Source organism: Rutilus rutilus (genome assembly GCF_951802725.1).
Source record: "Rutilus rutilus genome assembly, chromosome: 25".
Taxonomy (NCBI): Eukaryota; Metazoa; Chordata; class Actinopteri; order Cypriniformes; family Leuciscidae; genus Rutilus; species Rutilus rutilus.
The window spans coordinates 22,595,065-22,622,027 of NC_140229.1; the positions used below are offsets into that span (position 1 = coordinate 22,595,065).

The window sequence follows — 26,963 nt, forward strand, 5'->3', positions numbered from 1 at the left end:
TATTCCCTAAAGACATCATCAATTTAATGGCAGATCCACTGTATATTTGTGGCAGAAGGGTTCACAGAGAAGGGCTGAGTGGCTTGGCCCTCATGGGAAGGTGGTGTCGAGGGTGGGGGGGGTGACACTCACGTCAGGGTTGAGGTTGGAGACGAGGAGCACGGAGTGGATGGTGGTGGGGGTCATGCCGTGGATGGTCATCCGTCCTGTCATTGCTGATGAAGGGATGGTGAGAGGTCCCAGAGCACCAGGCATCGCCTGCATAGACAGACCTGAGCGGACCGGTGGGAAGAGGGAAGACGGGAGACGGGAAGAGATGTAAGAGAGTGGAAGGGAACGTTCTGTTTTTTTTTCTTTTCTTCAGATAAACAACACAAGGTCTTCTTGTAATAGCTTATTAAATTAACATGTTCAGGCATGCTGGGTGATTTTAGTTCAAATTAATATCGAGTTGGATGGTCAGGGTAGAAAGAGGTTTAAATGAAGCCAGAACAGAAGAAAAAAGTGCTACATAATATAGGACGGGACATTTGTACATTGTGATTTAATTTTATAATATTGATATATTTGTTATAATATTATTAAATGGTACTTGATTACGTCAGCAGGAAATAACTGTTGTGTCGGAGGTGGTGGAAATGATTTCTCTCGGAACAACATGAGAGCGAGTAAATGATGACATGATCATTTTTGTGTGTACTATTCCTTTAAGAAAGTAAATGTGTTAAATAATTCCCCACTGTATAAAAAATATTAGGTCAGTAAAATTGTGTTTCCAACTGATCATTAAATTGATCAAAAGACAGTAAACACATTTATAATGTATCTATATCTATTTCATATTATATTTCTATATCATCATATCAGAATGATTTGTGAAGGATCATGTGACACTGAAGACAGCTTTGATCACAGGAATAAATGACGTTTTAATACACAGTCACATAGAAAACAGTTATTTTAAAATGTATCAATATTTCACAATATTACCATCTTTACTGTATTTTTGATCAAATCACTGCAGCCTTGGTGAACAGAAGAGATTATTTTTCAAAAACTATTTATAACAGTAGTGTATATTATTATATTAGAGTAGAGTAGTAGAGTATATTATATTATTATTATTTAACATATATTAAAATGTTAAATATAAATATTTAACATATTTCTCTTTATATTTGAGATCCCCTAAATAAAGAATATGCTCTAACTTTTAGCTATTAAATAGTATTTTATTTTCCCAATGATGAAATAAGTAACTGAAGAGCAATATGATCCCAGGTACACTTAAATTCAATATATTGATCGTATAGATCAAAACCGGTAGCAAACTAATCAACAGCCAATTCAAAATGCAAAGCTTTTTAACTGCACACATTGCTCAGTCTGTTTTCAAATGTGACGTCGATACGCGATACTGTGTTTGTGTTCATTGCCTCTTCAGTTTGCTCACTTTGCTGGTGACAATCTAAAGATGTGTCTTGCAAGAGGCTCGAGTGATGACATCGTAATACCTCCAATTATTCAGTCTGAGCGCTGGCGTGAGCCGCACGACATTGCCTCCATTACTGAGATGTGTGTGTGTGTGTGTGTGAGACTGTGACTGAAAGCTTACCTGCCTGAGGGAAACCGATAGCGGGGGCGAAACCAGCCGCCCCGGGGTATGGAGAGGAAATGATCCCAGGAGCCCCTGCACACACACACACACACACACACACACACACACAAAGGGTCACCAACAATGAACAAAGGATTTAAAAGATGAGACCACAACCGCATAACAGGATACTGATAGCAGTGTATGTGTATCTGCACCACACAATGAAGGGATAATATGTATTCATGATTCATAAAATGACTTGAGACATCTATTCTTGAGGCAAAGATTTAAATTTCTTTGGGGGCATAAAATAATACTGTACATGTCATGGTTATACATCTGTTTTGATGTCATAATGAAGATAAAAGCCTCATTACAAAGATGAAATTCATGAAAAATCAAAGTAGTTTGGCACAATCTTTTATTATTATGTCATGGGAAAAAAAAATTAAAAAAATTAAAAACCTGTTTTGTTTTTGAGGAATTTTTGAGGAATACCAAATCATATGGTGTGACCAACAGATTCATATAAGAAAATGTTTGTTTATGTTGTTTACAGGAAATGATTTCATAAAGAAGATCCTATGAAGTCTAGATAAAATAATTAGCCATTTATTGACATGGCAAGGTTAATGCATAACTCCCCAAAACACACTTTATGAATGAATATTTAAATGTATCCAAAAAAATACTTTTTACCTTGAAAATATATCTTTTTTAAATAAATACTTATAACAACTTACAAGTATTTGTCAGGAAAATCATTTCTTATAATTATCTTTATTTGAATTTGATGGTTACACCACATTACATTTTAGTCATTAAAGTCATTTAATAAGTCATTAAATGTAAACTTTTCTTGAAAATGGCACAAAAGTTTCTCAAACCATACAAAACCAGCATGAACAACAAATAGCGCATTAATAAGAACTCGGCACATGCGTTTTAAACTAGATTTTTTCTTGCAGACACTAATTTATCATTGACTCACTTATTAAATTTGCTTCATAAAATAACATAAAATCACTAACCCTGAATGAGCCTGAAATAAATTATGAGAAGCACAATCAATAAAAGAGGGGCACATACATTTGTTTTGTTCTCCCTATATCATCACTGTTTTATTATCACCAACTGATTTCAAGCTGAATATGGCTTGCTGTGACACGCACGCTCAAGTAAAGCACAATTTGCTCATCTAATATCTTGAATTCCCAAGTGGGACGGGCTTAAGTGTGACACCATTGTTTAAAATGGATTTATCCAGCCTATTTGAGATATAAACCTACAGAGCTCAGTTTACATACATTTCAAAACAATCATATTGACAACAATAAAAAAAAAATCACGAGGGGTGTTGAGGTAGAAGACCGACAAAAGGGCAGTGGTCTAATAAAAGCTGCCATTTGAACACCTTTTATTGCTGTGGCTGGTGTGTGAAGACGTCACAGAGCGCCCCTGAGATTCCTGCCTGCGCCCAGAAACAATTCATCAGCTCTGATTTACACACACACAAGAACACACACTCGCCTTATCAGAATCCACACTGCCTCTTGCTCTAAACAGCGCAAGTGATTTACCGAGCCTGAGACAACAAGATGCGTGGATGGACAGTCACAGTTATCTGCCGCCCCCTCTGACAATCTCACACACACACACAATAAATCTGCTCTGCAAACGCTGTCCGGCCCACATAACTTTGTGTGCATGTGCGATAAGGCGTGCCCTTTGATAGTGAGCGCGCTACGAACAGATAGCATTATAATAAAACACACAGGGAATGAGGAAGGGAGAAACATATCTGTTTTACACTGGGATTTCAATCGTTTCTAAGAAGTTTATTAGGACAGGTTTGATTAAAAAACAAAATGTCAGTTTACACACGGACGAAAATTAATGGAATATTCCGGGTTAAAATACCAACAAAGCGTTAGGTAGATAAAGCATAAAGTCATCATAAAATTAGGAATTTTCCATTTTTATTTCATCAGGAAAATTGCAGTAATTGTTATCTGTGCACATAAATCATGTGCCCTCATGATCTTCAATCAAAATAACTTCTCTTATTTCTTACTTCTCGATCATCTCTTCTCTGATGATGTGTTTACTGGCGCGAGGGCGGGACAACCTGTCGCTCACATGAGATCGACCAATAGCAAACCACAACCATCCAATCAATTCCCCATGGACAAAATCAAGCCCTGTCCTACATTTATTCTTGTTCCAGAAGCCGTTTCACTCTGATAAATGTCACAATTGCCGACTTTAAGGTGTTTTTTACCCAGAATATTCCAGCAGAAATGATGTGGTGAAAAATCTGAAATCAAAGTGGATATTAAAATTAAATAGTGCAAATTGTCTCCATGCCATACATCAAAATTTACATTTAATTATAATCCCGTAGTCGATAAACTATTTATTATACATCAGCTTTTGACAAATATATTTTTTTATCGGAATTATTTGAAATCATTTAAACTATTACATTTAAAACATCTATGTCTATAGACGTCTATGATCACGCGGCCTTGTTCAAGTGGATTTTGGTATAATGTGGGATATTGTTCTGCTGATGAAACACTGCAAAAATATCTTTCCAAGAAATTTCAGTAGAGAAAAAAACACTAAAAAAATTTATAAGTGATCTAGGAGCTTTATATAGCGGATTGCCATTAAAGATAGTTTAAGTCTATCCCTCACATCCTCGCTCTCACACCTGTCATGGCGCCGCTCTGAATAAGGTCTATACTGAATAAAGAGAAATGTCTTATATGAATGTAAGTGTACATGTCTTACCGAAAGCAGTCTGCATGGAGGGGTCCATGGTAGGCTGGCCGTCCCCTGAGGGAAGGTCTAGACGGGTGAAGTCCCTGCTCTTGTCGTTGTTATATTTCACATTCAGACTGGTCAGCTTGGAGAACTCAACACGCAGAGTGCAGCAGCCGTTGTAGATGTTCTGCCCATCCAAAGACTGCAGGGGAAACAACATTACAATGCCATTCTCTTACAAAGACACAAAGAAATGATATTTTGCTTAAATAAAAGGAAGACTATATTATGGCAATTAAGGCACAATTTAGGGCACTTTTTCCATTTTAGAAAATATTAATGCAAAAATAGATCTCTTTCTCATTATACAGGGTGGGCCATTTATATGGATACACCGTAATAACATGGGAATGGTTGGTGATATTAAAGTCCTGTTTGTGGCACATTAGTATATGTGAGGGGGCAAACTCCTCAAGATGGGTGGTGACCATGGTGGCCATTTAGAAGTCGGCCATCTTGGATACAACTTTTGTTTTTTCAAAAGGAAGAGGGCCATGTGACACATCAAACTTATTGGTAATGTCACAAGAAAAACAATGGTGTGCTTTGTTTCAACGTAACTTTTATCATTCATGAGTTATTTACATGATGTGTCACAAGGCCCTCTTCCTATTGAAAAAACAAAAGTTGTATCCAAGATGGCCGACTTCTAAATGGCCACCATGGTCACCACCCATCTTGAGGAGTTTGCCCCCTCACATATACTAATGTGCCACAAACAGGACTTTAATATCACCAACCATTCCCATGTTATTACGGTGTATCCATATAAATGGCCCACCCTGTAGTACTGATATATGATCAAACTTAGGGCTCACCCTTTGCAAACACAAGACATTGGGGACAATTTGAGTCAGTTTATGTTTATATAATTTTTATTTATATATAATTTCTATCTATCTATCTATCTATCTATCTATCTATCTATCTATCTATCTATCTATCTATCTATCTATCTATCTATCTATCTATCTAATTAAAAATGTTTTATCCTTTTCCTGTTAGATTAATGCAGTCACACAGGTAACAGAAGCTTGTTTGTCTTTCCGATCACAGGACATTGAACTATTCCGGCACATTCTCATTGATTACACCTGCTCTGCTTCATTACATCAGGGTTTAATGGAGCCCAAACATCTCATCTCAGTTTTTCTATCTGTTAATCAATATCTTAAAGTAAGCGACAGCCAAACTACTAAAACAGATATGGTAGAAACCATGGTCACAAGGGCACTGAAGAACAGGGAAGTTTAAAAATAAAAAGCAACATGTGCAGTAAAAATTATTCAAACCTGCAAACCATATTCCCAACACCAATGATGAGTTTTATTTTAAGGTAATCTCCCCCTGTACTACTATTAACCCGGAGTATTAGCCATTATAAGGATAGAAATGGGTCAGTTTTCTCACTATGACCATTTGAGATGTATATGAACCTATGATTACTGCTTAGATGCTTAGTTTCAGAAAAGAAGAACTCCACACAACATGAGTTTGCCTCTTAATCCAGTCCGACATTTTAATTATAGAATTGTCTGTTTAGGCCTGAAACAGGTTTGGCAGGGTGGAGGGAATGTGAACTAACTTCTCCCACAGGGGAACTTCGTTTAACTAAACCCTGATGACAAATGCAAATCACATCTAATGCTGACAGTGGCCTGAAGAATGAAGAGCCGTGTGCTATTAGCTTTCAGCCATCAGACATACTAATTCCGAACGGCGGACGGTAAAACCTGGAAATCCCAGTGTCTTACTCTTATATTAAATGAGGGTTTCAAGCCATATTAAAATATCACACATACTAAAATATCCACACAGAACACCTTGGAAACTGCAATGCAATGCCCTGGCATCCACCCACAACTCCCTAGCATTATGGTGCTGTTATATACCGTATACTAGTGCTCAAAAGTTTAATATAATACATGTAATTATTTTCTTTTGTAATATATGTTCAAATGTAATTTATTACAGTGACCAAAGCTGCATTTTCAGCATCATTACTCCAGACTTCAGTGTCACATGATCCTTCAGAAATCAGTCTAATATGATTTGATGCTCAAGAAACATTTCTTATTATCATCAATGTTGAAAACAGTTCTGCTGCTTAATATTTTTTGTGGAAACTGTGATACATTTCTTTCAGGATTCTTTGATAAATAGAAAGTTCAAAAGGACAGCATTTTGTCTTTACTGTCGATTTTGATAAATACTTTTTTTTAAAATCTTTATATAAAAAGTAAAGATCTACGCTAGAAAAATAAGGTGCATTTGCACACAATTGTTCCTTTTTTTGCCGCAATTTTAACCGGGAGGAAGGGGGGCTTCATCGCAGATTTCAAAAGAGACCCCTGTCCCCACCCCTCCTGTAACACTAACAAATACTCTCTTTGTGCAAGGAGGCAATGCAACATGGCAGCCGCACAATAGATAACACCCTCAGACCAGAGGAGTAATTACTTGCGAGCTCTTTTCCCCCTGGTGAGCTGCATTGGCATTCATTAGATAACCTCAACGGTGACATATTAATTACAGGGGCGGCTTGATTTGTGCGGTCTACTGGGAGCTGGTTTTCCTGCTGTCTTCCTGTTGCTTTGATAAATTTTCGGCGCCGCACCAAAAGAATACCAGAGAGCGCCAAAACTGAGGTGATGTAAGACAGGTGTGATTGATGAAGTGTTGATTATAGGGGACGGAGCGCTGGTGAAGGATGACCACAGCTAAACCGTCCGTCTCCGCGGACAGACAGAGGAACTAAACTAGTGTATACTAAAGCTGGTTGCCATGTTTCATCCCACCCAACCCGATTCATCCCACCAACAAGATAATAAAGGGGAGCATTTTGTGGTTCTATTTCGGTACTGACCATTTTGGCATGATGTGCGTTCATTGGATCTGCATATTGTAGCAAGGCCTGGAACTGGTTGTTCTTGGTGAAGGTAATGATCTTCAGGACTGTTCCAAATTTTGAGAAGATCTAAATGAAGGAGAGGATAAGAACATGAAGGACAGCCATGATAAACAGAGTAGTTTAAGCCCTAGAAGGTTTGCTTATCTGAGCTGGTTAAGCAAGTTTGGCTGGTCTTTCAGCTAGACTCCCAACCTAGCCAAGGTGGTGTTCAGTGGGTTTAGCTGATCAGTCATCTTATAAGTGCACAGAACCACTCTAAAACCATTAAACTAATCCAGTCTGACCAGTGGAATCCAGCCTTGTAGACCAGCTGAGACTAGTAAACCACCTCGGGCTGGTTTAAGATGTTTTTTTCAGTTTTCCCAGCACTCTTCTGATCTAGATTTCAACTCATGAGTTCCCATGGGAGGGCTTCAATAAATTTCTGAAGACAAGTGTTTTGTGACACTTTGACCTTGTGGAAGGGTACATTTATGTGGTTGCTAGGTGACAACAAAGTAGGAAGTGTACAGAGTAAACATTGAAAGTAGAGCAAGCAAACGAACTAAGTGAATATCCAGGGGATTGCTTGATATATTGCAGAAAGTAAAAAAAAAAAGGACTTGTTATTTCTCTGAATATCATGATGTCACTTGATATATTGATTAAGTTATTATTTATGAATCAAAAATAAGTACAGATACCTGAAGCAAATGAAGAATAATTATAAAAGTCATATTAAATGGCCTTCATTTTACAATTTTGGTGTAATCTAGTCTCACCTGGTGTAGCACTTCTAGAGACACTGGGTAGTAGAGATTCTCTACGATGATACGAAGCACAGGACTTTGACCAGGCATCATCCCGCCATCACTGGCTGTCGCAGTCCCAGAAAGACCCATATTCCCAGAATGCATTGCATTGACAGCTTGCAGAGCAGCCTGAGCCCTCTACAAGAGAGACATAAAGTTAACATTCGGACCAAACTCTTCCAAAACTTTCCACTCATACAGAGTAGTACACACAAACACACCTCAATCTCACCACTGCACTGGAGGGCATGCCTGATTGCAATGGCACTAAAATGCACTATCAGCAATGACTCTGTAATGAGCCGATTTACTTAGGCCTACTGTAAAACTATTAGCTCTGGGTAAAGCAAAAGTATAAAGGAGGCACTATATATGCAGAGATGCCATTCTGAGTTTGTAAAAAAAAAAGGTTAGGGTTACATATAGGTTTTAGGTTAGAGCTTCATCTGCCTTTCACACACTTTCCACCTGTAGACATGACTTTGAATCAAGTAAGTAATCGGTAAGTTTTCTTAAAAAGTTGATGGTTTTGCCATTTTAAGACATAGCAAGGTTGGTTCAGGTTGTCATATTGTATAAACAGGAAATTGATCCAACTAACGGCATTTAGTTCCCTAGCTGGTACAGTCCAGCCTCCTTTAGTGTTTTAAGCACTAAGCCGTAAACAGGACACACTCTTGCATTGGTCTTTTTTTTTTTTTTTGTAGGGCTGATAAAAAACAAAAGGTATTTGGTCACAATCAGCTACAAAACTGAAAAGCATCTCTTGTGTAAAAAAAAAAAAAAAAAAGAAGATTTTTTTTTAACTCATATAGTATTTTTTGCCTAGCTCTGGTGATTGGCACTTCTGGATGATGTCATTTGATTAACATGTTGTGCGTAGCCCATGCTGTCATTTTCTTTTCTTTCATTTTCATCAATCTTCCTTTTTTAAAAAAAGAAACCACAGAAAGATGAGCGAGAAGAAAAAGTGCCATCACGTCTGAGCCTTCTTCACCTTTCCACGAGGAGACAGCGAGTGAAGCGGCACCTGCTGCTTCCCGTTTCCAGGACACGCATATTTCATCACTGGACTGTGGTGAGACTTTTACGACACAAATCGGCACAATGCCAAATGATTTTGTATCATTATAAGTTGAAACAACTTAAAAATATCCATTTATGGTCATACAGATAATCAATCAAAACGGTAATAAAAATCTCATAATAAAACCAAAACATTGTTCTGTTGTAAAATAAAGGTTTATCTTTCCGTGAAGTTTGTGGATCGCGGCACAAAAATTAATCGAAACTCAGCGTATAGGCTACTAGCAAGCTCTTGTGTGCCAACTAAACTCTTGTTTTGACTCTTCTTCTTCTGCTCTTTTTCCTGTTGTGGTGGTTAGCAAACAGCGTTGCATTACGATGGTCATTACATGAGCGCCCCCTTCTGGATCGGAGTGTGGAATGCCCGTAACTGACCGTATTCATCATCTGACTGTATGCACCGAACCGTGACGTCTGTATTACTTCACTTGACATTTTGAGAGTACTAAATCAAACACTTTGTTGAAATTGGTCTAAAAGTAGAGATTTTGCAGCCCCCCCCCCAAAAAAAAGACTACTGACCATTTCTATAGTCAATAGTGTAAAGATATATGAAGAACATCTTACACAGAAGTCACTTTTAAAGCAAGCAGCTTTGTTGGTCACAGCGTATATAAATGTGACCAAGCGAAAGCTGCGTAGGGAACTCTTTCACCCTCAAGTAAACTGTAAATGACTGGATATTGCCCAATACATTTAGCTGGAAAATGGCAAATAGTGACTGGACATTAAAAACTTGACACATGCATTTAAACAATTATTTTTAAATGATTCCTTTAAATGAATAAATGACCTTAGATAACTTTATTTGGCATTGACCCTACTATGGTAGTGAAAGGGGTGGTTTAAAGAGCAGGTTAGACTGTATGTAATTCTCACCCCCTGATTGGGCAGATTATCAGTCTTGAGCTCACGGTGGTTGGAATACTGGATGTAGACGGGCTGGTTGCGGACATGGGGTGCAGCTGTGGTGTAGTAGTTGACCATGGTGATGGCTGCTTCTTCAGAAGCCATTTCTATAAAAGCCTGTAGTGCAAATAGAGAAAGTAAGTGCTAAATCCTGATAACAACATCATTCAGCTAATTGCACATATGTGGTGTAAATTCAATCCAACTTGTTCTTAGCCTGTTTTAATGCAACACTCAAATGAAATAAAAATCGACAGGCTAAAAGAAATGGAGATAAATAATAGTAATTATAATCAGTGCTGCTTTGCACATATGGAAGGACAAGCATAATCATGTTGGTAGCACAAACAATACGGGACAAAGTTTAATATTCTGAGTTTGAGTTTTGTTCAAATCACTAATCCTTGTCTTAACAGGCGCCACTAATAATTATTCTTACCTCATCAAGCAAGGTGTGAGAGATTTATAGATGCAGAATCTAACAATAAACTGAATCTTTTGAAGCCCCAATCAAATCAACCAACAAACAACAAATTATGCAACAGGGGCATTAGAAATCTGTCTGCCCGTCTTTTATTGTCTAAATATGCCATTTTGAATTTGAATATGAAAAGGCACTCAAGTGGAAGCGGGAGACTGCTGTGTTTTTGCAGGGCTTCTGTTATTAGACGGACCTTGATGTGTTTGAAAGGACGCACACTTCAGCTTCTATCACTGGCCACCACTAATTAAGCTAAAACAGATCTGGACCCTTGTCCTCACCATCCCTTAGAAAGGAGAAAATACAGCAAAATGATTCTTTGATGGTGGCGTTTCTTAGTATAGTGGGTTTTTACGGGTCAGTCTCATGGCAAAAAAATGTCTGGGTCATATTTCACTCTAAAACCAAAATAAAAAAAATAGGACTAGCATTTTGTGTAAAGAGAATGACTAATATTTTAAGGCATTAATCAGATTTTAAGATTGTGTTTTTTTGGGTCAAATTATTTTCATGACAACTAAGCATATTTCCAACTAAATTATTATAAATAAATAAATAAAATAAAAAACACATTAACATTTCCGTAATGTGAAAGGTTACTTTCCTATTACTGTAATACATAGACACATTAAAAGCGCATCCAGTAATTTTCTTATTAAATAATCTTACACCCTCAGAAAAGCACTTTTATGTATTTTATGTATTTTAAATGTATTTTAAATTATGTACACAAAAGTACACTTTTTTTTTTTAAATGTACGATTTTTTTATGGCATTAGGCTACTTAATTGAGGCTACTAAACATGCTTAATTGTCATTAAAAATCTTAATAGGCTTAATTTTTTACATCCACAATCCCTAAAGGCACCCACACACTGCAAGATAATCCGGCAGATTTTGGGCCCAATTCTCCCCTTCCGACAATCCTAGTCAGTCCCGATTATCTTAATAGTTCAACAGATTATCTTATCAGATTTTCCTGTGGTGTGAGGTGTGTTAAGAGTGATTGTGGGCCCTATTTTAACGATCTGAAACGCAAGTGTCAAAGCGCAAAGCGCAAGTAACTTTGTGGGCGGGTCTCGGCGCTGTTGCTATTTTCCCGGCGGGATAAATGACTCTTGCGCCTGGCGCAAATCTAAAAGGGGTTGGTCTGAAGTAGCTTCATTATTCATAGGTGTGGTTTGGGCGTAACGTGAAATAACCCAATCAGAGCGACATCTCACATTCCCTTTAAGAGCAGACGCGCTTTTTCCTTGGCGTATTGCTATTATAACGGCGGATTTGCCAGGCGCACGCCAAGAGCGGTTCACAGCCGAGGAGACCAACGCTCTCGTCACGGCCGTAAAAGAGAGAGAAGTCAAGTCAAGTCAAGTATATTTGTATAGCGCTTTTCACAATACAGATTGTATCAAAGCAGCTTCACAGTATTAAATTAAAATAATACAACAAGGTTTGTTTCTAGTGGAATTTATTGATTGATAAAATCAAATTAAATATCCCCAGAATATCCCCAGTGACATTGGGGATCGAGAAACACACCCAAATTAGCTTCGGTTAAACAGGTATATAATAATGTGGGTAAATGTGTAAGCTAGATGTATGATTTTATAATAAATTATCTATCTATCTATCTATCTATCTATCTATCTATCTATCTATCATTTGTAATAATATGATTTGCAAAAATGAAAACTGCTGCTTGTGTGTAGATTAGAGAATCACAGTGTATGAGCGTTGTGCACTCTATACATTATGGTCAAGCATGCGCCCTTAAAATAGCCTAATGAACAACGCGCAACGCGCCACTGACTTTAGACTAGGTTTTTTCTGGCCAGTGGCGCAATTGTTTTATGGAACAGTAAAATAGCACCAGGGAACGTTTGCGCCGGAACACGCCTCCTTTTTTGCGCTGAACCGCCCAGGGAGCGCAAGTTCATTCCCTAGTTTAGCGACGTGCTTCTGTGGAGGGAAAAGCGCGCTTTGCGCGGGTGCAAAATAGGAATGAAACATGCGTCGGTGTACAAAGTCAATTGCGCTGGGTGCAAGATAGGGCCCTGTATCTGCACGGAAGAACTTCGGAGCCATACATGTTGAATATTTACGATCAGAAATCCTGTTGTTGTGGGGGGGAACCACAAGGACAAATGTGGACGTGCTCTGTAGATCGTCACATGGACCGGAAAGGTTAACAATTCAGAAAGCAAGCTGACGGTAGCATAACATGCCTTCATCCAAACTTTTTTCTTTTTTCTGTCAAATTTTCTGTACAAAAAAAAAGTCTGAACACTATTATTGCCATTTCTTTTTGCCAGACGTTCGCCATGTTTGTTTACTCTAAAGTCACGTTTGAAAGCAAGAGATTTTGTGAGATTTCCCGTGTTCACAGTCGGGACTGTTAAACTGTTAGTGTGTGTCGGTTAGTGTGTGTTGTGCTGTCTTAGTCACATCGCAACACTTCACACACTATAGGAACAAAGTTAATTAGTAGTTAAATCTATGATTTTTTTTATCGTCATGTTTGTGGTCTTTAAAAAATCTTTTAGTGTGGGCCAGCCTTAAGACAATGGTATTGTCACACCATTGTCCTCATTGGGTAGGGTAGGCCCACATTTCCAAAATCCTGTTAGTTACACCATGTTAAACCACACAGAGGTTTAACAGTGGGAATATGTACGCTGGCTTCCTCTGATCTTATTCATGCCATTTAATCCGGAAATTCCACCACTAAACCAACTTGAAAGCATAAGGTGAGGTTTGAGAATCTCACAAGGCAAATTTAAAACCCATCAGTGTTTTTCAAATAACTGAGGTTCCGACAGTCGTGCTACTAAAAACTTACAGAGCTGAAAGATAGGGCAGAGATGTGTTCACAGGTTCATGGAGCACCTACTTGGTTTTTCCCTTTAAGCATCAACAGGTTGGTGACTTTGCCAAAAGGGATTCCTAGTGAGACGACCTCTGCTTCAGACACTTCGATGGGTACTTTCCGGACGTGGAGGACGCGGGAGGGGCCACAGGGAGATCGGTCTCCTTTGTATGTTTTACTGTCAGTGCCATTAGCTGCCAAAAAGGAAAAAAAAAAAGAGAGACAGATTATCCATTTTTTGCTTTTACCAGTTTTCCAAATGCCAAAACTGGCATTGATGTACATGGATATTACAAAAACAAGACCCACCAAACACCACTATTATCGATTGACTGACACCAAAAAGGTCACAGTTACAAAATATTTTGGCCTCTCGAAGGACCTAGAATGAACAAGATACACTAGACAGAGAGACATGAGCAGAAACATAAAACTGACAATATGACGGTGGTGGGCAGTTTCTCTGATGCTCCCCCCGAAACAATACAACAAGCCTCTTACAGGATTATGCAGGCCTCTGTAGTCTGTCAAGACTCCAAATGGCACCCATTGTGGGGCGTTTGGCACTTGGCTATGTCCAGGGGCACATCACAGGCTGGTGACAGGTTTAACAGAGACAGACCATGGTGTAGTGCCTGCCTCAGATTTCAACACTTACAGCTTTCACATTCTTGCAAGCCCATGCAATCCTTGTGTTCGTCTGATTGCAGATAATGGCATCAAAGCAATTTGTATCAGTCTCAGTGTCAGATACAAAAAGATCCTAGAATGTGCATGTATTATACGTTTATTTAATTTTTTTACCAAGACAGATTACAAACTACAGTGGGCACTGGGCAGACTTGTGGTCAATTTGCCCAACTTCCCATTGATTGTCCCAAACTCACACCACTGAGCCAAAAGATGACATGTCCGATCACAATATGTTTGAAAGCACCACAAAGCACTCATTCTTCAGGAAGTCAACATGCAAATGGATTTCGTAAAATTGTCTCTAAACATTAAACTGGGACAGGACAGGAGAAAGCACTTTATCACTGAAAAGTTGTACACGTCACCCTGAAGTAATTTCGGAAGCAAAAACCAATGAATGGGCATTTTAGACTCTTGGGCTCTTGTCTGGTCCTTAGTAGGCCATGTATGAGTGCTGAACTTAAAAGCTCTATTACTGTAATACAGGGAAAATTTCTGCAGTCACATTAAAATATGGGTCAAATCTTCCTCAGATTGTATGTGGGGTAAAAATGGTACCATGCTCCCTATGATGAACGCAGTAGTGTGCAAGGATGAGTGACTGTGAGATAACTCTTTCTCTTTCTCTCTCTCTCACGCATTGATAAACTCTTTCTTTCCAAAGTTAAGCCTGCCGACGAGAGGAAGCAGCGAGAAACAGCAGTGCACAAAAGAAAGTGCTACCATCAGCATGACGACCAGCCACAGTTGAAAAAATGAACAGGCCCAGCACAGTGATCCAATCTTTTCCTCACAGTCCAGAGATCTTTACAACACAGCACAGTGTATCCCATTTCCCCCCTCACAGCTCACCAATCTAAATCCTCCCCTCGCTGCCCAGCACAGTGATTTCATCCCTTTCTGACAGTCCAGAGAACTAGACCTTTCCCTTAATAAAGCCCCACAGTGATCTAGACTCTTCCCTCTCAGTCCAGCACAGTGATCTAGACTCTTCCCTCTCAGTCCAGCACAGTGATCTAGACTCTTCTCTCTCAGCCAGCACAGTGATCTAGACTCTTCTCTCTCAGCCCAGCACAGTGATCTAGATTCTTCCCTCACAGTCCAGCAGTGATCTAGACTCTTCCCTCTCAGCCCAGCACAGTGATCTAGACTCTTCTCTCTCAGCCAGCACAGTGATCTAGACTCTTCTCTCTCAGCCCAGCACAGTGATCTAGATTCTTCCCTCACAGTCCAGCACAGTGATCTAGACTCTTCCCTCTCAGTCCAGCACAGTGATCTAGATTCTTCTCTCTCAGCCCAGCACAGCGATCTAGACTCTTCCCTCTCAGCCCAGCACAGTGATCTACACTCTTCTCTCTCAGCCCAGCACAGTGATCTAGATTCTTCTCTCTCAGCCCAGCACAGCGATCTAGACTCTTCCCTCACAGCCCAGCACAGTGATCTAGACTCTTCCCTCAGCCCAGCACAGTGATCTACACTCTTCTCTCTCAGCCCAGCACAGTGATCTAGATTCTTCTCTCTCAGCCCAGCACAGCGATCTAGACACTTCCCTCACAGCCCAGCACAGTGATCTAGACTCTTCTCTCTCAGCCCAGCGATCTAGACTCTTTCCTCTCAGTCCAGCACAGTGATCTACTCTTCCCTCAGCCCAGCACAATGATCTAGACTCTTCCCTCTCAGTCCAGCAGTGATCTAGACTCTTCCCTCTCAGCCCAGCACAGTGATCTAGACTCTTCCCTCTCGGTCCAGCACAGTGATCTAGACTCTTCTCTCTCAGCCCAGCACAGTGATCTAGACTCTTCCCTCAGTCCGGCACAGTGATCTAGACTCTTCTCTCTCAGCCCAGCACAGTGATCTAGACTCTTCCATCAGTCCAGCACAGTGATCTAGACTCTTCTCTCTCAGCCCAGCACAGTGATCTAGACTCTTCCCTCAGTCCGGCACAGTGATCTAGACTCTTCTCTCTCAGCCCAGCACAGTGATCTAGACTCTTCTCTCTCAGCCCAGCACAGCGATCTACTCTTCCCTCTCAGCCCAGCACAGTGATCTACACTCTTCTCTCTCAGCCCAGCACAGTGATCTAGATTCTTCTCTCTCAGCCCAGCACAGCGATCTAGACTCTTCCCTCACAGCCCAGCACAGTGATCTAGACTCTTCTCTCTCAGCCCAGCGATCTAGACTCTTTCCTCTCAGTCCAGCACAGTGATCTACTCTTCCCTCAGCCCAGCACAATGATCTAGACTCTTCCCTCTCAGTCCAGCAGTGATCTAGACTCTTCCCTCTCAGCCCAGCACAGTGATCTAGACTCTTCCCTCTCGGTCCAGCACAGTGATCTAGACTCTTCTCTCTCAGCCCAGCACAGTGATCTAGACTCTTCCCTCAGTCCAGCACAGTGATCTAGACTCTTCTCTCTCAGCCCAGCACAGTGATCTAGACTCTTCCCTCTCAGTCCAGCACAGTGATCTAGACTCTTCCATCAGTCCAGCACAGTGATCTAGACTCTTCTCTCTCAGCCCAGCACAGTGATCTAGACTCTTCCCTCAGTCCGGCACAGTGATCTAGACTCTTCTCTCTCAGCCCAGCACAGTGATCTAGACTCTTCTCTCTCAGCCCAGCACAGTGGTCTAGACTCTTCCCTCAGTCCAGCACAGTGGTCTAGACTCTTCCCTCAGTCCAGTACAGTGGTCTAGACTCTTCTCTCTCAGCCCAGCACAGTGGTCTAGACTCTTCCCTCAACACAGCACAGTGATCTAGACCCTTCCCTCACAGTCCAGCACAGTGATCTAGACACTTCCCTCAGTCCAGCACAGTGATCTAGACCCTTCCCTCAGTCCAGCACAGTGGTCTAGACTCTTCCCTCAGTTCAGCACAGTGGTCTAGACACTTCCCTCACAGTCCAGCACAGTGATCTAGACCCTTCCCTCACAGTCCAGCACAGTGGTCTAGACTCTTCCCTGACAGTCCAGCACAGTGATCTAGACCCTTCCCTCAGTTCAGCACAGTGGTCTAGACTCTTCCCTCACAGTCCAGCACAGTGATCTAGACCCTTCCCTCACAGTCCAGCACAGGGATCTAAACCCTTCCTTCACAGTCCAGCACAGTGATTCCATCCCTTTCTGACAGTTCAGAGAACTTGACCTTTCCCTAATAAACTAATGATCTAGACCCTTCCCTCACAGTCCAGCACAGTGATCTAGACCCTTCCCTTACAGTCCAGCACAGTGATCTAGACCCTTCCCTCACAGTCCAGCACAAGGATCTAAACCCTTCCCTGCACAGCCCAGCACAGTGATCTAGACCCTTCCCTTACAGTCCAGCACAGTGATCTAGACCCTTCCCTCATAGTCCAGCACAAGGATCTAAACCCTTCCCTGCACAGCCCAGCACAGTGATCTAGACCCTTCCCTTACAGTCCAGCACAAGGATCTAAACCCTTCCCTCACAGCCCAGCACAGTGATCTAGACCCTTCCCTTACAGCCCAGCACAGTGATCTAGACCCTTCCCTCACAGCCCAGCACAAGGATCTAGACCATTCCCTTACAGCCCAGCACAGTGATCTAGACCCTTCCCTCACAGCCCAGCACAGTCATTTAGACTCTTCCCTCACAGCCCAGCACAGTGATCCCATCCCTCCCCTCTCAACCCAGTCCTTCCTCTAATAGCCCAGCATGCAGATACCTTCCCACCCCTCACAGATTTTCAAGCTTCACCTGGTCTCAATAGGCTTTTTCTTATATTCCCACCGCTACAGACTTGCGTTTACAGCCAACTTGTCATTTATGATGCAACACTGACACTAAAAGGAGAAGAACCTATGTGAAATTCACCACAGAGAACAGATTTACAACAAAAAACAAGCCTTATCAAACCAACAGGCACCAAGCAACAACATGTAGTCCTATGAGGGTTATTATAATTTGTGTTGCCTTCTGTTTTTAGGTGTCCTTCTGGAAGCTGGTGTCAGCAAACATTTTAGTTTTTCAAAACCATGATAAGTGTTGAATTCTTCCATGACATTATAAAATGAACTAAAAGAGACTATACTGCAGCACTGTGGGGAATAAAAGTGTGCTTAAACCATGTTAGCAAACATATCAACATACTGATACAGATCAAATATAATCAGGGTTTCAAATTACTTGCTCAGTCTGACTGCCACAAATACAAACCCACATTTAATACTAACGAGGTCTGCCTTAGTACAGACCCGGCATCTAGATTTAGTCGAAAGCAGTATGGATAATGAAAAACAAGCTTGAAGCTTGCATCTGCAAGACATCTACTGTTAACACACCGAACATGGGTGCGATTAAATAGGCAGCAAAACAAAACCTCCAGTGGAATAACTCAATGCAGGCAGAGGCAGTAGCCTACCACATGCAGAGAGTTAAAGAAACTAGCCTAGATAATCCCTTTACAGAACAGGCAGATTGTATTCACATTATTTTCCCACACTGCAGAAAGGACACAACATGCTGAAAGAGTATAACACTGATGTTGAATAGCTCTTAGTCTGCAGTTTTTCACCCTGGAGGCTCATTGAGAATATAAAAATGTTCAAGGTTTAATAAGCTCAATTATGGAACTTTAGCACATTTTAAAAATCTCATATGCAACGCCTTATATGCATAATCTTACATACATTTTGCTTTAATATTACTGAACCGTTACTGCAACTATGGATTTATATATGACGCATGGATGAGACCCTGACGTATCCTAGAGACAGGCATCTCGCCACATATCAGCCACCAGGAGAACAGGAAGATGATTGGTCCACTTTTCCATTGACCCTGTGTTACCATGGTGACCATACACATGACCTATCAAGGCATCTGGCTTCTCCATGCCAATTCATCTCATTGTGTCGTTAACAAATCTTATTGTTGTGCATTTAATGTGATTAGAGGAACCATCCCTGAATCGAATATGCCACAGGCTTTTCAAGAGGAAATGAGTAAAAAGGATCTATGAAAAGCACTAGCCATATATAAACTCCATGCATGGGATGGTTTGACTTGCTAGCAAATCTAGATAGATTTCCTACATTATTTCCAAAGTTTTAAATAATTGGCCTTTACAGACTTTAATAAATCATTCTGTTTTGTAGGCAAGAAATGACAACATTTAAAATTTAATATGAACTATAAAGGAATAGGCCTAAATAAAATAAAGCAAAAATAAAAATAGCAAATGATGACCAGGTTTGGCTGAACTATTACTTTGATGTAGATTTATGAATGTCATGAAAACATACATGATCCATGATTTTATCTTATATTTAAAAAAAATTGAAAGCATGCATAAAATGTATCAAAAGTTACAGTAAATACATTTGTTACAAAATATTTCTATTTCAAATAAATGCTGTTCCTTTGAAACTTTCTATTTCTCTCTAAATAATGTACACCGTTTCCACAAACATATTAAGCTCTTTTCAACACTGATAACAATTAAACAAACAAGTTTCTTGAGCAGCAAATCAGCAATGATTTCTGAAGGATCATGTGACACTGAAGACTGGAGTAATACAAACAACTCTAAAATACTAGGCAAATATCAAACTTCTGTTTGTGCAACAAACAAAGCCAATACAGGATGAGGAAGTTGTTCTGCAAATCACAGGATTTCTGCAGCACTGAAGCAGCATTATCCATTTGTAGAAAGCATCCGTTTTCCGTGATATTTGTCTATGCATCACCCAAGAGACTAGAGAAGAATCTTATCCTTGCTGTCACAGTTAATTCAGCGATGCACTGTGAAATCCCACTACAGTAAAACTGTTGCTAGGACACCACAGAATTCACGGAATGCTGCTCACAACCGAGCTCTCTGTGACTTCCCGTCAACAATTCCCATATCTGACATTCCTGAAATGCCATCCTTCACCACAAGTATTACCTTTGCGCAGTTCTACCTGTCTGTTGCTTTGTCACTGTCCTCTCACAAACGACCACTTCCAGTGAAAAATCCTTGAACATTTATGATCCATCATGTATTAGGGTAAGAACAGAATAGTCTTCAGTTTGATAAAGGCTGGTTACTCACTTACACACACCATAACCTCAGTCAAACATGTCTGATCAGCTTTAACTCACGGTTATGGGCTGTACTGTCAACTTTGCCAGGGGCAAGAGGGAGTATGTCAGGTTTGACAGGGCAGAAATACTTTTGTACTGTTCTGGCAGAGTGGTCCCAGTAGACAGCAATCAAGTGTGCATGTGTTTGCCAAGGTGCAACGACTCCGAGCCTTTGGGCTCTCATATGCTTGATGTGCTGGAACACAAGGTTTGCTTCGTATGGGAAAAAAGGATACGGTCCTTACATGCTTTTCAGATTACAAGCTCTGATGTTATACAGCCATAAAGGACAAAGTAGTGACTATAGGACCAGTGTTGGGGACTAACAAACTAAACTAAACAAACCAACACTTTGTCCTAACCAGACGCGATGTGGCGACATGCGATAAAGGGTATATTTTCCAGGTTAATTAAGAGTTTGTGTCACGACAGGTGACATCGGATTCTATTAAAAAAAACTATTTCGGCAACATAGCGGCTGAAACAACAACATACAAAGTATGAAAATAATCTCAGGCACTGATTATGTGCTTTATTTAATCTTAAAAGTGTCTAGTATGAGTTTGAAGATCATTTTGCATGACCTTTATAGCCACTCTGAAAGTGGAAATGGATCACCTCAGATCTTGAAAATAAATTAAACAAGAAAATTCAAACTGTGAATTCAATGTGAACAAACACACCTTCAATGCAGTTAGCTTCTTTTTGTTAGTAGCTTGTGCTTGTAGTGTAGCTAACTATTTTAAAATGGTAACTTGACTATAGTTTAACTTGTAGCTTGTCACATTTACAGATTCAGAGTAGCTTCCTCACACTGTAAAGGACTAATGTTTAATTTTAGCTACTATTTTATATCAACAACTTCCCATCCGTTCTAATTACGTTCTAATTAAACAACAAGTTTTCAGCTAAAGTGGTCAGACAAGAGTAAACATGCCTTCTAGTATAATTATTACCATTCAGTTAATGACAATATATACAGCTCAAAGAGTGTGAACAACACAGAACACCAGGGAGGAATTTGAAAGCATGTTTATCAGTGTTAAACAGCAGGGACTATATTGACCTTGATGTAAGCTAGCTCGATTGGGCTATCAGGACACAGACTCAGGGTCAGCTTTGTTATGGCTTCCTTAGTTTTGTGTAGCAACGACCACGATGTACTGTGAAGGCCATTTTGCGTCAAGAAACCCAAACAATGATGCGACATAACAGGGAAAACAAATGCCTGAGGTAGAGTTCAGTTCAAGATTGCATTTTGTGCTAATTTGGCTAAATGCTAATGACTGTGCATTTCAGACTAGCGGTTGAAAGACATGTTTTTTTTTTTATTACTGACCCTGCAGGAAAAAAACTCTGTAACCTAAGGTGTTTAGCTGATCTCCCAGCCTGACAAAGCTGGTTAGGCAGGTCTTTTTTTTCTTTTTTTTGATAGTTTTAACCAGATAAACCGGACAAGAACAGCAAACTACCCTAGACTAGTGATAAACCCCACAAATTTGAGAAAACAAACAGTGAAAAGGCTGGTAGTCGATTTTGAAATTGACAAAAAGTTCCAATACACTCAAGGCAATTCGTAAATATTTTACATTTAGGCAAATTCATACCTTTTTGTATGATATGCTTACACCCCACTGAGAGTTAGGTTTAGGGGTGGACCTTCATACTTGTTTTTTTGTCTTCTAAAAAAAATCATAACATTTCGTCCAACGCAAGGGTTAAGGTTAGCATAAAATGTAAAATAAGATCAGGTCTGAACTTCTGAAGTGGACACAGTTACTGGCCAAATGATCGAATTAAGATTTATTTATTTAACAAATAGCCTACATATAAAAATGTAAATAATATTATGCATAATAAGATAAATAATTTGTATTTGTTATATCATTTATTTATTTAATATGGTTTAGTCAGGCTAGACAAAACCAATATATTAAAAACATAAAAACTAGCTCCAAATATTTTCTGATCCTAAAATCTAATTATGCATTCTGACTTTGGCGATACAGTCTCTAATCAATCAATCAATCAATAAAATAAATAAAAAATAATGAATTTACCATTACTATGCCAAAGAAATGCACGACTGCAATGATTCATGGGAAATGGCAGAAACAGCAATACATTACGGAGATGTGCAAACTTTGATCTTCAGAACAATACTAATATCTGTTCCTTTTTGCATTATTTACAGTACAACACGTATCCGCAGATCATACCAGCCATTCAGCACTAGACCACATTAAAAGCCATCATTTTGCAATTATTTTGCCGAATCACTAAAATGCCAAGAACATCTTAAAAGCTCTTCACTGGGGAGCTTTCATGAGAAGCAGAAAATATCAAAATATAGAACATGTCCGGAGGCTATCCCTGGTCATTCCACTTTAAACTCCGAAAATAATAGAGACACTGTTTCCCTTTCCAAAGCACAACAACATATTAAGGATTATTGTGTACCAGGGGAAGGATGAGTGAGCAAGAGAGAAAAGAAATGGCAGAGAGCAGATGATGGGGTCATTTCATTCTGCCCTCCATTTTATCTCCATTCAGATGCTCAAATAACAGCTAATACACTCGCCAACCATTTCACCATCATACACTGATCATTGCATAGTTCATTTTTAGTGCTGTTAAAAATCCACTTTGCATGCACTTCCAAGGTATGAGACTTTAAGAGTTTTTATCACTGTGAATCAAATGCTGAGGAAACCTCTGCAGCTGAAATTCAGATATGGTAATGGGCGTTTGATTTCAACAGACTGGTTCATCTGACCAATCAGAGCGAAGTTTGACCAATCACAACAGACTGGGCCATCTGACCAATCAGAGCAGAGTCGGCTCTCAGAAAGGTGGGGTTTAGAGAGACCGGATCGAACAGTTTCAAGACACTGTGAGAAAAGAGGTGAAGCTGAAATGTATATTATGAGAAAATTAAAGTATTTTTTGACCTTGTTGGATGTATGTGTAAACCTGTTGTAAAAGACCTCCAAAACAAAATGAAGAGCCTTTAAAATAGCATAATAAGGGCACTTTAACAGACTTTATAAAGATCTTAAGATGATTCCTGTGGGATCACGACTGTGGGATAATGTTCGCAAACCCATGAAAACAGTGTTACACTTTTCATGGAAATATATTAAGAATGTCAAAACGAAACAAGGTTTGCCACCCATTATCTTTTGTAGTATGACCTTTTAATTTTGTAAGATATTGGAACAAATCAGAATATTCAGCATGAAAAACAAATGTGTAGGTGAAACATATAGGGGTAATACATAAGGGATAACTTACAGTTGCTGATCAGGACTCTGAGCTGAAGCAGAGGTTTATGCGATAATGAGCAGCTCACTGTAGCATACATTATCCCCATTATTATCGGCTACTTAGCAAATAAATAAATGGACATAAAATATTGATTTGAATTAAAATTATATTATTATGCGAGTGATACGAGAGACATTAAACTAACACAGCCACTATGTAGGAAATCAGCTGCCTGGGACAAGTTGTTTATCGCTCATTATACCGCAGAATGCTGTAATTGACCAATCAGAATGAAGTATTATTTTTGCCACACTTGTACACCCTTGCTTAGCAGAAAAGAAAAGTCATTTCAGAGGCAGAGAAGGTTATTAAATTTTAATAATAGATAATGAAAACACATTCGACATGAATCGCAAACAACAACATTTGAAAGCAAGCAGGGACAACTTTGATTTCACGTGGTCTTTAAATCTGTGACCGAAAGTAATCCTTCACTAGGGCTGGGTGAAATGGCCTAAAAAAATAATAAATTCCCATTTTTTTCACAAAAAAATCCGATTTAAATAGATTTTTTTTTTCTACTTAAAATCAGAGAATAAAGAAATTGTTCAAAACAAGTTTTAACTTAATTTTTTTTTGATTGATCTGGATTTCCCCCTTTGGGGTTAAAGTGCAATCAGCAACAACAAGCCAAAAAGACTAGATGGCAGGCCCTGCCTTTGTAAACAGTGAAAATGTAACATAACATAACGTAACATAACATAAAATGGGTGGATTGGGATGTTGTTTGTGCATCTCTATGGCAAACGCTGAGCCCGTTCGGAACTACGGGAGCCCAGAGGGGAGGGTCGGCAGATGTTAAAGAGAAAACCGATTTTCATTCAAACAAGTCGACGTAAACTACATATTCGAGTTAATCGATAAAATCGATTTATCGCCCAAGCCTATCCTTCAGATGAATAATTCAACAAAAAGGCCAAGTCAAGTCATCTGAAAATGGTCTGAAAGTGTCTAGCCTGTTAATGGAAGTGATGTTGATGAACAGACAGTACCTGTGGATGGAGTGGAACTGCTCATGGTAGTACAGCAATACGAGGAGACGGAAACAGGAGGCTCTCCAGATGCCCACTGAAACACACAAATATAAAATAAAAGTCTCAGTCAAAATGAGTCAACGTGGGAACCAGAGAAACCACCCAAAACATCACCTATTACACCCTTATATTCCAAACTTGGGTGTAAATGTTTAGCAAAATTGAACTCAAACCTGTAAAATCAACCATCTTTAAGTGATATTACAAAAAAGGGAATGAATTCCAAACCTAAACTATTCTCATGTCATCGGCATACATGGATGGTGAAATTATCCTTTCAAAATCTAATAACACAGACCAGCGTGACGAGTACAGAAAACCAATCGAAAGGCCCTGTGCCGTATCAAAGGACTGTTTTTTTCAGTCCAGAAGGGAAATTTCAGCAGCTCGTCAATTCCTTGAGGACGGTGTCTAACAAGCACACAAATGCATCCATTAGCAGCAAATTGTTTGTGAGGTGAGCAGATCAAGAATACAATCTATTCAGCTACAAGATGGCTGGCACGTGATCCTGCCCTCAGATACTGTAGCCAGACTCTAGCGCAGTGCATTACATGAGAGCGTTTAGCGCTGCATGTTGCTTACATTGCCTCATTTCAGATAAAAAATAAAACGGCAGTTCATGCATAGAATCTCCTTGAATTTAAATCTAGATTTATTCACATTGGCCCATGAAAACCTCTGTGTGAACACACAAAAGTACGGGGGATGCGTTTACCTCGGAGGACACGTTTTGTACATCCCCGCAGGCAGGTGAGTTTGATCAGGGCTAGAGCCAAATTATTCAGGAAAATGGATCTGGAGGTGCCCAACCCTGCTCTAGAGGAAATGTGTCCATTTGTGTTGTATTTCCTGAGCGAGGCCCTTACAGCTCAGGGAATAATGCTGTAATTGTCTTCCTCCTCAGTTTCTAATTTTGGAGCTTTTTTGTGACTGAGTTGAATTTCTTGTGCTAGACGATAAAGAATGTGCAGAAATGAGACATTTTATGTTTAGTCTACTTATTAAAAAACAAAACTATTTGGGCAATTCAAAAGTTATTTAAATCTGTGTTGTTTTAGTATACTTTATTTTTTTTATATACTTTAAGTATATTTTACATACTTTTTTTTTATACTTTAAATTACCTTTTATTTTTTATAAATTTTCTGCTTTTATTTTCAGTTTAGTTTTAGTAATTTTATTATGTGCTTTTGTTGTTTTTATTAGTTTTTATTTTTTATATTAGGGGGGGTCAAACTGTAGAGTATGGGATCAATATCCCGTCAAAAGTATTGGGGTCACGAATCAAAAAATAATAAGCGTAAAATAAATGTTTTAAAACATGTTAAACTATATTGCACAAATTGAAAAAAGTAAAGCAAAATGATCAGAATAGCACACACACAAAAAAAAGAGTACAAAAGAGTAAAATATGAGCAGAAAATGTAAGAGAGCACAAAGTACTGAGCAATAAAACCAAGGAAAACATAATTTTTAAGAAAACATGAACATAAGTTTAACTTTTGTGCAATATCATTTTTAATGTGATTAAAGTTTTTATACATGCTTGTTGTTTTTTTATTCACGTTTATTATATTTTGATCCGTGACCACGTTGTTTGCTATTGTGATCAATTTGCATTTATTTTATTTTTTTTCAGTTTGTGCAATATATTTTTTACATGTGTTTTAAAAAATTTGATTCACGCTTATTCTTTTTTGATCCATGTCTGCAAAACTTTTGACGGGATATTGATCCCATAGTCCAGTCCTAAACACCAAACTCTTCAATGGTTTTCTGAAACCAAATGTTAAGCACATAGTGAATTCAAAATCAGAAAAAAAATACACTATATAATAACACAGTTAGTTTTGATCCTTGTATTTGATTGGCCAAGCAGACCTCCGAGAGTGCTTATATTTAGTTTAACATCATTGATGATGATGTTTCACTGCATCCCTCTCTGTTCCTGATAGTTCTCACCAGAGATTACGGACAGTGGAGAGTGGAAGTAGAGTGTGTGGTATTATCAAAAAAGCATTTGCGTTTTATCTCATTCCAGTATCACTCATCGTAGGTTTCTCTGGTGATGGGAGCAAGAAATGGAAAGCCCGGTGTGGAGCAGGAACGGATTAATTACAGAAGGCTTTGAGTGGGAATGCAAAATGCATTTCGCTCCACTCGTATACTCTATTATTCCGTCTTTTTGTGTTGCCTGACAACACATAACACTCCTTTTTTTCTGTTGAAACTATTTTCATTGGCAGATTCAAAATGTACGAACTAACAGGTGGAATTTTGCGACTGAATATCCGTTGAGCTGTGGTTTGGTCGTTCACAACTTCCTCTGTGATATTGCTTAAAGTTATGAAA

The 26,963-nt window shown here is 39.3% G+C and overlaps 1 protein-coding gene across 3 annotated transcripts in view; it reads right to left on the reverse strand.

Moving 5' to 3' along the window:
* ptbp3 (polypyrimidine tract binding protein 3) overlaps positions 1 to 26,963 on the reverse strand; it is a 65,479-nt gene that overhangs the window by 9,823 nt on the left and 28,693 nt on the right. For 2 of the 3 annotated variants that reach the window (XM_084400552.1, XM_084400553.1), the window contains 8 exons: positions 24,567 to 24,642; positions 13,498 to 13,667; positions 10,097 to 10,243; positions 8,102 to 8,269; positions 7,296 to 7,406; positions 4,397 to 4,571; positions 1,616 to 1,690; positions 133 to 272 (listed from right to left, as the gene is read on the reverse strand). In XM_084400552.1, the coding sequence (XP_084256678.1) occupies positions 133 to 272; positions 1,616 to 1,690; positions 4,397 to 4,571; positions 7,296 to 7,406; positions 8,102 to 8,269; positions 10,097 to 10,243; positions 13,498 to 13,667; positions 24,567 to 24,591 (1,011 nt within the window). In that variant the 5' untranslated portion in view covers positions 24,592 to 24,642. The remainder of the gene's footprint in view (positions 1 to 132; positions 273 to 1,615; positions 1,691 to 4,396; positions 4,572 to 7,295; positions 7,407 to 8,101; positions 8,270 to 10,096; positions 10,244 to 13,497; positions 13,668 to 24,566; positions 24,643 to 26,963) is intronic. The other variant, XM_084400554.1, reaches the window with a different exon arrangement.